This window comes from Dunckerocampus dactyliophorus, chromosome 20 (genome assembly GCF_027744805.1).
Source record: "Dunckerocampus dactyliophorus isolate RoL2022-P2 chromosome 20, RoL_Ddac_1.1, whole genome shotgun sequence".
NCBI lineage: Eukaryota > Metazoa > Chordata > Actinopteri > Syngnathiformes > Syngnathidae > Dunckerocampus > Dunckerocampus dactyliophorus.
The window spans coordinates 13,378,932-13,393,244 of NC_072838.1; the positions used below are offsets into that span (position 1 = coordinate 13,378,932).

The window sequence follows — 14,313 nt, forward strand, 5'->3', positions numbered from 1 at the left end:
ATGGGTTACGGCTGCAACATTAGCCCGTATTAGGTATTACTATGCCTGTTGTGAGATAATTCAAGCCTGCAATGAAAGTCTGTTGTTCCGGCCATCAAGGCTGGTGCTTGTGTGTCTCACCGAACATTACAGTAACATCAATGACACCTAGTGACCAGTGTGGAATACTACATATCATCAAAACATCTTTGAATGCATCTTCTGAATGCCTTATTTATTTCATTTAGCCATTTTCACAACAAAAACAAAATTGCTTAAATATGCGTATGTTTGACTAATAATAGGCTGTATTCAACCATGTAACAGCATTTTTTTAAATATATTTTTGAAAAATATTATTGACGCTGTTGAAATTGTTGGGAAAATGGGTTATATGGGAGCTTTAAACTCTTTGGCAGATGTACTGAAATACTGCAAGAACAAAAAGAACTGTAGTTTTATAAGTTACATGGAGTTGCTCTGTGCAGTGGTTGATGTTGAAATTTGTCTTTTTAGTAGTCCAAACCATTTTCCCCAAAGTATTATTTTGAAATCAACCCAACACACACACAACACACAAATTCAGAACCTTTGAGCTTGAAATGATGCACAGGAGAAAGAGCAACCCGCTGCTATGTTGACGTTTAGTAACAACTTCCCACCGTGTTTGCATAATTGGTGTCAGAATCCGATTCCCAGAGCGTCTGATGCGCAAGCAGCAGCCAGAGGCTACTCGGCAATGTGCTGCGAGGGGCCGATATGCCGTGTAGTCAACACGTTGCCATGCGTGTGAACAAAGCGTGCGAGGAACAAAATGAAGCAAAGAGGCGGAACTCGTGCATGTTCACATAGTATACGTTGATATCTACACAGAGCTTTCCTACTTGTACCATTTAGTAATGCTAATCCCAGGAGGACTAGTATGGATAAAGGGCAGATGGATTTTAGCATTACAGTACATACACTCTGTTCAAGAAGATTAAAGACATACAGTACTAAGCTAAACAAGTCACGAAACCTAATGTGACTATTGCATCTCGCCAACAATTAAGCCCAAGATACATTTCACCTCTTCATATCACAAAAGTAAGTACCCCCCTCACATGGAACTTGGATATAACTTAAGAGTAATCAGTGTGCAGCTTATAATAGATTTATTATCCACTAAAAAGGATTCAACACACAGCCATCATTGTCTAAATAGCTGGCGACACAACTGGGTAAACCTCACAGTGAACATGTCCAAATTGTGTCCAAAGTGTCAATGAGTAGCTCTGTTGCATGTCTGGTCCATGCTCGTGGTTTACTTTTGTTGAAAACGTTTGTTCCGTTTGTTGAAAACAACCTTCAGAATTGCCAGACACCAAATGGCATCAAGTTCTAGTTTCAGATTTATCTGTTCAATGACAAGACGTCATTGGTGAAGGTGGGTGGAAAGGCACGGCTTAAGAAAGTGCATGGCGTAGGAGGGGCTGCATATAAGACCAATGTTAATCATTGCTGGGTGTCTGTCTGGAAAAGGTGGATGGTGGCGGGAGGACAGGAAGCTGATATAGTAAGTAAAGGATTGAGGGTTTTCTGTGGAGATGGATGCGGGCTGCATGTTTGGATAATTGGTTTCTTTTATAAAAGATCTCAATAGCCTGTCTCTCCATGTCACTCTCTGGGAGTGAAGGTTGCAGGATATGATAACCAGATAGTGAAACTAAGACTGTGGTACGTGGATACAAGTGCAGTGTTGATGTTGATAAGGACACCCTTATCACTTGGTGAAAAATCAGGTAGCTACAGTATATTTTGCAAGCCCGGATTAGATGTGTTGTTGGTTTGCTCTAAAGCAGGCGTGTCCCAACGGTTTCCACCGTGGGCCACACACTGAAAAATGAAAGGATGCAAGGGCCACTTGGATATTTTGCAAACCAACACGTTGGTATAAAAGTGATACATACAGTACTTTAAGAACAAAACAACTGTACCTCAGCTTTGTGATAAAGGCGAAAAAGCGTAATATTAGTATGAACTGCGGCCTTTTCCCATTTTTGTTTTTTTTGTTAAATTTTCAAAATATTTTTATTTTCCTTTTAAATCATCTTCATAAACTCCCCATAAAATTATAATTGTATTTGGTTTAATATTACGACTTTAAAAAATAACAAATTTTTTCCTTAATATTTCAACTTGTAAGATTCCAACTTTTTTCTCATTTGAATACAACTTTTTTCCCTTCATATTTTGACTTTATTCTAAAAATTCCATCCTGTCATATTTTTCTTAATTTTCCAACTACAGTATTTCAAATGTCTTCTTGTAAATGTTCTTCTTGTAATCTTACGATCTTATTCCCATAATATTAAAACTTTTTCCCCAATCTAATTCTCCTAAAGTGACAACTTTATTTTGATTGGTTTGTTTCTCATAATACTGCTACTTTAAGAACCTAACTTATTTTTAATATTTCAGCTTAATGCGACTAAAATGACATTTTTCTTCATAACATTACGTTATTCTCGTAAAATTCAGACTGTTTCTCATTAAATTACTTTTCTATTAATATTTTGACTTTAATGGTGTAAAATTATTGCAGATTTTTCCATTTTTGCAGCTGCTGTTTTTTTTTAAGAATGTGCGTCTGGCCAGTTAAAAAAAACAGCCACTGTCTGTAAGTGGCCCCCGGGCCACACTTTAGACACCCGTTCTTTAATGCACACCTCACTAGGACAAAGCATGTGTGTCACCCTGCGTGCAAATTTGTGAAATCGTGGAAAGTCGGATTTCTAAGCGTTCCAGCACCGGGGGCTTTCAACTTATGTGTACTTGTCCCCTCTTAATGTGCTAAAACAGGTCAATCAAGTTCCATGGGTTCGCTCTGAGGGGAAGCGATAGGGAAGGAAGCGATTTCTTGGGTCTCTTTTGATTCTGCTGTATCTGTTTTGTATTCGTATGAGAGAAACAGAGAGAGAATTGGGGAGTGCTTTGAATACAAAATAGTCGAGCTGCAATCATGAATCCTGTGGGGAGGCTTGTGGATAGGTTGGTGTGTGTGTGCATGCTGATGATAAATACATGTAGGAGTCTATGCATGTGTGTGTGTGTGTGTGTAGATCATAACATAGCTTTAACTGCCAATTTCTTAACTAATTAGGAGAGATGGTGTGGGTTAGCGGTTAGGGTTAGGCAATGGGGCCAATTCCTTTGCAGAAGTTGAATAATAATATTAATAATAGATATAATAATGTCCCACAAGAAATCATCAGTATTCCCATGGACTATCACACTGCACTCTGTACACTCGTGTCCCGCTATAGGCTGACCCTATCAATTTGTGTACGAATCCAACCTGTCGATGGTCCCTGTGGGATCATCAATCAGGGCTGAAACAAATACACACCGCAGGGATGGCGCATGCATAGACAACAACAACAACAAACAACCCACTCTCTTGACACATGAACTCAGCAATGATTGTCCAGACACAAGCATGCAATAACAGGAAGACAATTCAGAGAAATAGTAGTATTTTTCCAACACGTAAGGGTGTGAAATTGCATAATTCAGCAGAAAGTTTGAATGAGGTGAAGTGCATATAGCACAAATCAATTACCAGTACAGTGTCCTGGCAGACTTGGACGTATTGGTTTCTTATAGACTTGTCTTTTACAATGCATTTCTAAAGAGAACATCTGCTCATTCACAATGAATCCAATTTCTACACCACTTATCCTGTGTAGGGTCACAGAGGAGCCTGTGTCAGCTGACAAAGGGTGAGAGGCGGGGTATAGCCTGGACAAATGGCCACTCAGTCACAGGGCTGACATTTCAATTAACCTAACATACATGTTAGGGGAGGAGGCCGGACGGCACAGAGAGATCACAAACGCACAAAAGCACACGCAAACACCACACAAAATGCTAACATTGATTCTCAACAGCTGCAAACCACAAGAAAAGTATTTTGGGAATTAAAGGCCACAATATACTGCCACTTTCTTCCTAATAAGCTCAACTCTGAAGGGGTTTCTACAATTATAGTTTCATCGCTACTGCGCATCTCTTGATTATAACCTTTGCCTCCCACCTGCACACTCCTCTCCATCAAGTCAGGAGGTTTTTCTTTAGTTTTTTTTTCCACTGTGTTTCCGAACCACTCTCTTGCCAACCCAGAAATGTTCGACTAGTGTGCTATACGTTCAGGTTTGCTCTTTGCTATAAGAGGGCTCCCTTGACTAATGCATACTCTGCTCAATAATGAATTACACAGGCAGAATCAGAGGCATGCATGTTGAGTATGTCTGACAGAAGAGCGGCAGGGAATTAGAAGTGCCAAAGTCATTAATGCGCAAAGAATTGTGAGGGACCCAAGGATGTGAAATATATGTGACACAGTGAGAATACAACAAACAAGCCAACTATATACATTGCAGAAGAAGAGAAAGGCCAACAGCGATGTACAATAATACCGCATGCTCTCATTATATCGTGAGCATGCAGAGATGACTGACACTGGTATTGACATGCCTGAAGGCTAATTCTTCCAAACAGATATGAAGCATAGGGTTGAGGCTCATTTTCATGTGCAAGAGCACTGCCTTGTTTGGAATGCACATTCATATGTATACTGTGCTTTACTAATGCACTGCTGCATGCTTTGCATTATTCCATAGGTATCCAGAGACCAAATTGGTTGCTTTGCCTGTGCAGGAACCTTTGAGAGTGTCTTTGAAGAAGTAGTGGAAGCACTGCCAGGGATTTGGATTGTGGCGGTTGAACAGGCAAATAAAACAAGTTATTTTATTCAAAACAACATTAACAACTGCAAGTAGATGGCAATATTGCTCAAACAAGGGACTTATAAGAGCTCTAAAAACAAACACAGACAATGGATCAATTCCTACTATTTTTTTGTTTGTTAGCTGAGATTAATAGAAAGCAGTAACTATCCACATCAATCTCTAAAGCGGGGAGGCTGCACACTATCTCTTCAATTTGAATGAGAGTCCAGTCAATGTAATCCCGTAAATGCTAAAAGTTTAGCCGGCTCATTTATTTACCAAAACCCCTAATAGGAAGGGGTGTTCATTTTAAGCAGCTGATAATTGGAGAAAGGCTGTTATTTACAAAATGTGAAAACTCTGAATTAAAACAATTAAAATGAATTAATTATTGTAATGTGTTTATTTAATAATGATTTGGAATCAGTGGGAAAGCAAAGAGCAGCTCTCTTTAACCATATGGTCATTTATTAACATGAATATTTCACAGCACAACTGCGACAGAACCAATGTTGTACTACCCAGTAAGGAGCAAACTGCTCAGCCAGCATTACCATATTTTCAGGACTATAAGTCAAATAAGTTAAAACAAAATGAAGGGGCAAAAAAGACATGTCTTTTTCTCCTAAGTAAATTAAGTTCACAAAACTCAATATCAGGACAATCTAGAACGGCAAACTATTTAACTTAACAATAGCCTGAATTGGTGTCTCATGTGTTTACATAACACATTAACTGTTGTACATAACATACCTTAACATTATAAACCAGCAAGTCCAACAAGCAAGTTATTGGGAAGCAAGTTCACCAAGCTCCCGGTCTCATAGTTGTCACAAGCTGAGACTGGCTACTGACTGTTCACATGTTAGTTCATGACAGTCAGTATGAATTAACATTTAAAAATATGTAAAATTATACAGTGAAACCTTGCTTAGTATAATTAATCCATTCCAGAAGGTCTGACTCTACCCAAAACGTACTCTAACAGAATCAATTTTTCCCATAAGAAATAATGTAAATCCAATTAACCCGTTCCAGAAAGCCAAAATGTTAACACAAAACATTTTTTTTTCGTTTTCCAGTTCTAGTTTTACCTGCAGAAAGCAATTGGAAATGCATGTAGATACACATAGATTGTAAATGAAATAAAATGAACATTTAAGGTCACTTTTGCCTTCATTGAAGACGTGATTGACACAATGTGGCAGCAAGATCAACACGGCCACCATCTCGTCATGAGTTATCTCTTCTTAACTTTTGAGCACAGCTGCAAAATAACCCAAAATGGAGCCAAGATCCAGCCTTTGATAAGGAAGGTGAGACTTATTGTCCGTAATATATACTAATAGCGCTGATTAGTTAATTTTAAACATGAGTTTCACCAACAACTCATTTTACAGTGCATGCAGAGGTAGATATGGGTGGTAGATGCCGACCACTCACAATACTTCAAATACAGCTATCTTGTCTTGTGGAGTTCGACATCAGGAGGTTGCCTACAGTCATTGTTTTTTGATTAGAGACTTGGGTTTGATACTGCAATACCAGGAGACTCAATACTTTATTGAATATAGCGGCGTTCATCGGGGCATGAAAATAATCCAAAAAATACTACGCAGTACATCCTCATCCACCACATTCTTCACAAGTGACACCCTCATTTTTTACAATTATCCCAATCCAAGCAATCTAAGGTGTCGTTTCATCCACGTGTAAGGCAGTCACTACTTGGCCAAGATCAACTCACAGGTGATTGATGGCAGCCCGTGGAAGTGATGTGTGTACCACTGCACAAATGGAAGTATATTGAACGGAAGCCAAAAACGTAATCAAAATAGTCGCAAGCGCACCAAACAAAGAGGATTGTCCAAACCTAATAGTGCTTCCTGGCGCAGCCTCAATGGTCCACACGCAGTGCAGGTTGTGTTCATACGGAGCTGGGTAGCCTGGAGACAGAATCCTACCAGTGGGTTCATCTTTGATGGTACCCCCGCATTCAGCTGCAAAGAGAAGGGCGCATAAGTGGAGAATAACATACTGAAAAGTAGTTATTTCATATTTTGGAAGAAAAGTGCTGTTTGAGAGGGAAATAGTTCTTTCATACTGAATAAAAACGGAAACGGGAGAATTATACAAGATGCAATGGTGAGGAGAATAAGAATGGGCCTACAACAAATGGGCTCAGCAGTGAAGCAAAAAATATAATAGGGGAGCTAGTAATAAAAATTAATGACCATCAGAGAGAAATAATTATTAATACCATTAATACCAATCAGCATGGTTTTAACTGCCTAGTCACAGTTCTCTTTCATTTTCTCTTCAAGTAACTCATTGTACTACGCATTTAAGCAACAATGGCTCCTGCCAAATCATAAAAAGAGCAAACACACCACACCAATGTAACAATTCCAAAAAGAAAGAGGCTATTTCACATAACAAAATACATGACGATACGATGGGGAATAAATTTTGAATTTCCAATACTACAAAGCCGACAGTACGTGACATTTACTATTTACTTGGATTCTAAAATAATCAGTGTGAACTGCAGGTGTACTTAAATGAAAATAGTTATTACTGATATTACAGTGGTGCCTGGCCACTTCGCACTTCGAATTTTGCGGCTTCACTCTATCATTGTTTTTCAAAAATATACTGCTCAAAAAAATAAAAGGAATACTAAAATAACACATCCTCGATCTGGATGAATGATATATTCTTATGAAATACTTTGTTCTTTAAATAGTTGAATGTGCTGACAACAAAATCAGTCAAAAAATGTATTTAATTATTATTTGTGTGTTTTTATTCATTGGGGGCGTCTTGCTATCCACCTGTTTATTCCATTTGCACAACAGCATGTGAAATTGATTGTCAGTTTGTGTTGGACAATTTAATTTCACAGAAGTGTGATTGACTTGGACTTACATTGTGTTGTTTAAGTGTTCCCTTTATTTTTGAAAAATGTAGGTTCATTAATAAATTTTGCTGTTTCGTGTTTTAATACGGCCGCTTAGTAAAAAAAAAAAAAAATGCATATTGAAGAAAATTTTACATGTTTTGCCCAAGTTGAGCATTTGCAAGCATACAATTGGCGAAATCAGCTAAAATACAACTATAAGGCATTCAGAAGTCGCATTCAAAAACCCTGTGGATGTATTGTAGTCTGGTCACTAGGTGTTACTAATGTTATTGTAACTTGACTTGATCACCGGCTTTTATTGCAGGTTGGAATTATCTCAGGCGCAATGATCCCTAATACAAATCCCTAATCAAAAGAAGGGTTCCTGTAGCTGCAGTAATCCACGCCAAGCTAAAAGTCAACTCTAAACCTCCAACTTCACTTCCTGTCCGCCCTCCACTCAGCACCTCTAGGGAATACATTTACACACATACAAGCACAAGTCTTATTTATGTCTTATTTACACTTATTATGTCTACTATATTGGGTAATACAAGTAAGACTATAGGTGTCTTATTTCATGTCTAGAGGGCTCTAATAATGTTAAAAAACATATTTAGAAGGTCGTAAACAGGTTTTCTATGCTCTAACTATGAAAATCTTCCATTTCTAAACAAGTGGTCCTACATCATCATCCAAAGTCATTAAAAGGAGATCCTCTTTGTTTTTAACCCTGACCAAAGCATTATGAACAAATGTCTGTGTGAGGAACACCAGCTGCGCACATTTGACAATAGATCCAAATATGTTCTAGCAGAATGACGACCATTTTTACTAAGGATGATCTGCCTCACCGACACAGAGCGGGAGAGGGCTGTCCCATGCCCTCCTCTCCCCCCTCAGGCAGGTGAGCACTTCTGGGCCTTTTAGGGTGTAGCCGGGGTCACAGCTGTACGACACAGTACTCCCCGCAAAATGACCCTTGTCTTCTCGCTTGTACCCAAATTGGGGGACGCCTGGATCCTCACACTTCACCAGCTCAAAGCCTTGGGAGGGGAAAGAAGTAGAAGGGCAGAGGGTTTATATGAGATATAGGCAGTAAATACGAACAAGGTGTCCTTGTGCAACACGATCTCACAAAAGCTTTATTTTGCAGCCCTTTCGAGCAATGCATTCCTACAGAAAAAGCAATGTCGCCTAATGTATTCCACAACACCATGCAGTATATTGCCATAGATTGCTACTCACTAGTGAAGTGTAGCTCAAAGCCTTTACTGGTATTGTCTGCATTGCTGATGAATTCCAGCCACATGGAGCTGGATGTGGAGTTCAGGGTTGTGTCAAGCATTTCGCTGTCCGTAAACACTCCGAGCAGACGAGCCGTATTACTGCTGCCATCAAACACCTGAAAGACAGCAAGATGAGAGGGGGATCTTTATTAAGATGTTCAGCGGTGAGCACGTAGCTGTGCTAACAAGCCTGCAAAAAACACACTAAGGGGAGGGAAACTCCTCCCCTTCCCTCACTTTGAGCACATCGTCCTCCTCCAGTCGGAAGTCTCGAGCTCGGAGCTGGATCCCTTTGCCCGGCTGCGTCTGGATGGAGTAGATGCACTCATGGTTGTTGCCATAGTAACCAGGGTAGTTGGGGGAGAGGAGCACCCCTTGCATGCCAGTCACGGAGGAGCCGCATTCAGCTAGAGAGAAAGAGAGGAGGGGAGACAGGAGAGTGGGGAAGGGGAAGGTGAAGGTTTTGGAGAGAGCAAAGGACATGTCAATCGCTATATGATTGAAACTTACCACATACAATATGTATATTTATGCTGGCATGCAGAGGGAAAATGGGAGGAGATGGATGAGATGAGGAATGCAGTCAGCATCTATACCTGAACATCAAATTGTGCATCAAACATAATCATACTGCAATCTGCTTGAAATCTGTTTTTCAGAGCGCACTCAAGGATAGGAGGGAACTTATTGTGTTAGTTTTGTTTTTTTGGGACACAGCAAACAAAATTTGAAATGACCAGAAATGTGATGGTACTGTCTGTAAAGTATGTGATTGTCCATCCATCCATTCGCTATGCCGCTTATCCTCACTAGGAGCCTATCCCAGCTGACTTCGGGAGAGAGGCGGGGTACACCCTGGACTGGTCGCCAGCCAGTCGCAGGACACATATAACCAAACAACGGTACCACTTGATGGATGTATAAATCTGTAGACCCCAACTATAAGACGACCTGTCTTTTTCTGACTGTCTTATATTTGGTTCATGTGCAAGTGAAAGGCCTGTTGTGGTGGTATGACTAGTCCAAGGGGAAATGGGTGAAGAAAGCTAAAATAAAGCATGTGACCACCTACCAACACACCTTGGCAGAGCGGAGCTCCACACCTGCCTCCTGCCCCCTAAGCACACCACCCTCGCAGGACCCTCGAGTCGGTAACCTGGGAAACAGGAAAAGATAAGCACATCTCCCACCCCGTACTGAAGGCCCTTTCTGGTGCTGTAGGGTGGGATTCCTGGATCTTCGCATGGCTCCAGATCATACTCTGCAAAAACATAAAACAGAAAGATGTGCACATAATTAAGGATGGGCATGCATTTACTCCTGGAACACAATAGTCAATTAAATGCAATTGCAAGTCATTTTAAAATGCAGTTGCAGTCTTGCAGCAGGGTATGTATAATGCAGTTGTTGTTCATACAGGGCATATACAGTACTATAGAGGGGTTTTGTGTTTTCCAACAAAATAGTCCTAACTCACCAGAGAAAGTGATGTTGAACCCTTCGTAGGAAACAGAAAAGTCAGACAGGAAGCGTATCTGAGCCGTGTAGTTCCCAAACAGGCCGGCACTCAGAGGCGGCGGCAGAGTAGAGCCCGTCAGCCTCCACAGGGGCTGAGAGAAGCTGCCGTTCTCCGTCACCAACAAGTGGTCGTGAGGGCTCTCCAGATGGAAGGTGTGAAAGGTAAACTGGACACCTTGTAAAAAAGTTAAGTGACAAGTGTGAACACAGCATTAAAAACTATTTCTAAATGAGGAATTTTCTTTGTAAAACTTGTTTTTCATCGTTTGTCCTTTTCTTTCATCGCTGCATCAGGCATGTATCTATTGTTGCACATTCACTATTATTTTCTCTCCCTATTAGAAAATGGAAATATTTTGCATTTGACACAATTGTAACACATCAACTCTGTTTTATCCCATTTCTTTTTAGAGATATGGAATCGCGCAAGTGTAAACGTGATGTTCCTCAACGGCACATCGCAAAGAAATGACCATCTGTTATGAATCAAACATCCTTATAAAACACATTATAGACAGAAAGGTTTGCATGTATAAAAATATGTACAAACTTGACCTGATCTACTAACAGGGTGCACCGAGGACTGCATCGGTCAAATGAGTAAAATATCACAATCTATTTTGCGTGTCTTCATGAATAGGCTCAATATATGCAGAAAAAATGTGCAAAACACTGGGAGCAGGAGATGCAAAAGTAATAATTTAGCACCCGTTATGTGATTTATCAAATCTGAAACATGTTTTAGTATGGTAGATATTTTTGCATCCATTTTTAACATGTTTGTAAGGCAATTGCAAACCAATGTATTCGGTGCAAACTGGGGTGTTATGCACAAATAGCTGCGATCACTGAGAAGGAAGCATCGGTGCAATGACAGACGACGGAGAGAGACAATCTTCCTTGCGCTTGTCAACATGTTTGGACAACAGCCCTCCACAAGAGCTGTGCACCCCTGTCCCTTAGCACAAGAGTGTAGATTTGATGTGGATTTCACCTTGCTATGCAGCTGTCTGGCTAATGCCCAAGTAGATAATGCTATACAAGTACATTTTCCGCATGTTCACATGCATCTCAATTTAATCGTGTAAAACACGTATATTTACACGATATGTTGTAGTGTAAAATATGTATATTAAATGACAAACTACACTAATATAGCATTATTGTGATGATGATGCAGTGTTCACCAGTGTGTTCATTTGCATCCGCCACCAAAACCTCTAGTTCCGTGACTTTAAACTTCATTTTTTGCTTATGGTCCATCCGGTAGCAAATGCAAAACCCAATTTAAATAGAGCTGTTCGCACCATTTCTACACCCGTTAAAAAGTGTGCAAGCAATCATAGCCGATCACCCGCAACATGCCCACGAACAGCGCGTGCAATTTTTTTTCTTTGCTCACGCAAGATAAAGGTCGTTATTTGGGATCTTAGTAGATCAGGCGCTATGAGTGAGCATTTGCAAAAATGGCTGTCATTTTCCAACGCTGACATGACTAGTGAGTCATCCCATGGCACTGTTGCCCTAGGCTAGCCTATCAGCACTACTCTCTTATACAAAGAAGCTTGTTCGACAACGCATAACGGCCACTCATGCCACGGCGGCGATGACATTGTCAGGCAAATGGTTTCTGACTGCTCTCACACGTCGACACATAAACCGTCTGCTCACCTTTGCCATGGGAGGTCTCGATTATCCAAGTACAGTTGAGGTTGTGCGGGTAGAAGTCTGGAAATCCTGGAGACAGGATGGTGCCGACGTTGCCTTGGATGTAACCTCCACACAGTGCTGGTGGCAGGCAGACAAAACAAAGTCGATGAATACTTAAAAATCGTAAAAATGAGCAAGAAAAAACATTTCCCCACAAGTGCCCTTCAGGAAGGTATAAAAAGGACCGAGTGCTATCATCAATATTGCTAAAGCATGTGCAAAATCAATACTGTCTTGAAATATAAAAAGCATTTACAGTTGAGGAAAAAGTGGAAAACATCAAAGGGCGAGCTCACTGCCACACGCATAAAACATTGATGACGAAATGAGGTCGAAACTTTTAAAGTCTAAAACAAGAAACGATGGAAGGGATGCTATTATATGTGGAATTCATCATAACTCTGACATATCTGGTGATTTAAATGTGATGCAATATCAGGCAAAGTGCTTAATGTTTCATCTATAGCGCCGCATAACAACGGACCCGAGCTTTTTTAAATCCCATTTATGACCGGAAGGGAATCTGGCATGCGAGTCCTCATTTTTAGGTCAACAGTCTGGAGCCTACCATCGCAGCTCGGCAGCGGGCGGCTCCACTGGAAATTGGGTTCACATTCTAGAGGCTCCGGATCACTAAGCGTGTACCCCGCGTCACAGCTAAATGTCACCAGAGCGCCCACATAGAAGTCGTTGCCGTGCCGCTGCCCGTTGACAGGTATGCCAGGGTCCACGCAGTGGTCTGACTGTAGCTGCAAGGCTGCAAACAAGCACAAACATAATAGACGTGAAGAATAATCAGCTTAATTCATTAGGTCAAGCAGGGGACAAAGAATATTTAAATGCAGCATGGTTTTCCAAAGCAGTCCCGATTAATTATTTACTGGAGCATCCTTTTTCGACAAACCAATGAGAAGTTTGAGTTCTCTTTCCCACTCGGCAATGTTTCTGTCTAAGTAGGGCTCAAAGTAAATTATTCAAGCTTTGCAAAGATTTACCTACAGAAGAATTGCAAAGGGATGCCAGTGTGAGCTAAACGAGAGGAAATGAGAACCTGGTGACCAATTGTGTACGTGAATGAGTGTATATTTGACTGATTTATCTCAGCTCATGTACTTGCCTAACTCTGTGTTCCAGCAGGACAAGCTTCATGCTGAATTTAAGAAACAGCAGGGGGGATTTTATGTTCACGTGTTACTGCTGCTTGCTTCTAATTTGAGTCTGTCTGAGGCGAATCAGATCATCTTTCATGCATCGACTAGGAGCTCCAAGTGCTTACTTTCGTAGCGTATTCGGAAGCCAATGTCGGAGTGGCTCTTGTCGGTGGAGAAGAGAAGATACAGGAAATTGGAGGTGCTGATGAGGAACTGGGGAACCTGGGTGCCCTGGTAACTTCCAATTAGTGGTGAAGAAGGAAAACGGCCATCGCGGACCTCCAGAACATCATAGTTGACTTCAGTGCGGAACCTGAGGAGGAAAAATAGGTTCGGAATTAAATGAGCATCATTTCACTATTAATAATGCTAATGAGAATCATGTTTTCCTACTTAGTATTTTATTGTTGTTTTTTATTTGCAGTGGTGTACTGCATTTCATCATATTTAGAGCTGTTTCTTGACAAGCTTGACAAATAGATTAATGCCTTTTTAAAATTGAGTTTTTATCATCTTCGGCTATTATCTCAAATCAAATCATTTTTATCTGTTCGACACTTTGAACAAGTCATGCATGCTTTTATTTCATCACGCCTGGACTAATGTAATGCACTTTACAGTAGGATAGGTCATAATGCACAGTTAGTCCAAACTCTGCAATACTGCTTTTAACAGGAACCAAAAAAAGGAGCACATCACCCCAATTCTCGCCTTCCTGTTCATGTTAGAATTGATTAGAACATTTTATTGGTCATTTTTCAAGCTTTGAATGGACTGGCCACACAGTACATCACAGACCTCATCCATATTTACACTCTAGCGCGAGCACTTAGGTCCGGGGCCCAGCTCCAACTGGTGGTGCCCCGGACGACCCCAAACTGCCCTCTCATGTCAGCACAGCCCCCACAGTCGAATGCTTTTAGTCTCCTCTTAAAACTCACTTTTATTCTCTGGCGTCTTTTATTGTTTTCTTTTATTGATTAGTTTTTACTTAT

The 14,313-nt window shown here is 40.6% G+C and overlaps 1 protein-coding gene across 2 annotated transcripts in view; it reads right to left on the bottom strand.

Moving 5' to 3' along the window:
- Positions 1-14,313, bottom strand: part of csmd2 (CUB and Sushi multiple domains 2) — a 201,408-nt gene that overhangs the window by 70,018 nt on the left and 117,077 nt on the right. For both annotated transcript variants that reach the window (XM_054764767.1, XM_054764766.1), the window contains exons 18-26: positions 13,444-13,631; positions 12,736-12,924; positions 12,129-12,245; positions 10,417-10,632; positions 10,012-10,200; positions 9,177-9,346; positions 8,899-9,055; positions 8,505-8,696; positions 6,622-6,748 (exon numbers count right to left, since the gene is read on the bottom strand). In XM_054764767.1, the coding sequence (XP_054620742.1) occupies positions 6,622-6,748; positions 8,505-8,696; positions 8,899-9,055; positions 9,177-9,346; positions 10,012-10,200; positions 10,417-10,632; positions 12,129-12,245; positions 12,736-12,924; positions 13,444-13,631 (1,545 nt within the window). The remainder of the gene's footprint in view (positions 1-6,621; positions 6,749-8,504; positions 8,697-8,898; positions 9,056-9,176; positions 9,347-10,011; positions 10,201-10,416; positions 10,633-12,128; positions 12,246-12,735; positions 12,925-13,443; positions 13,632-14,313) is intronic.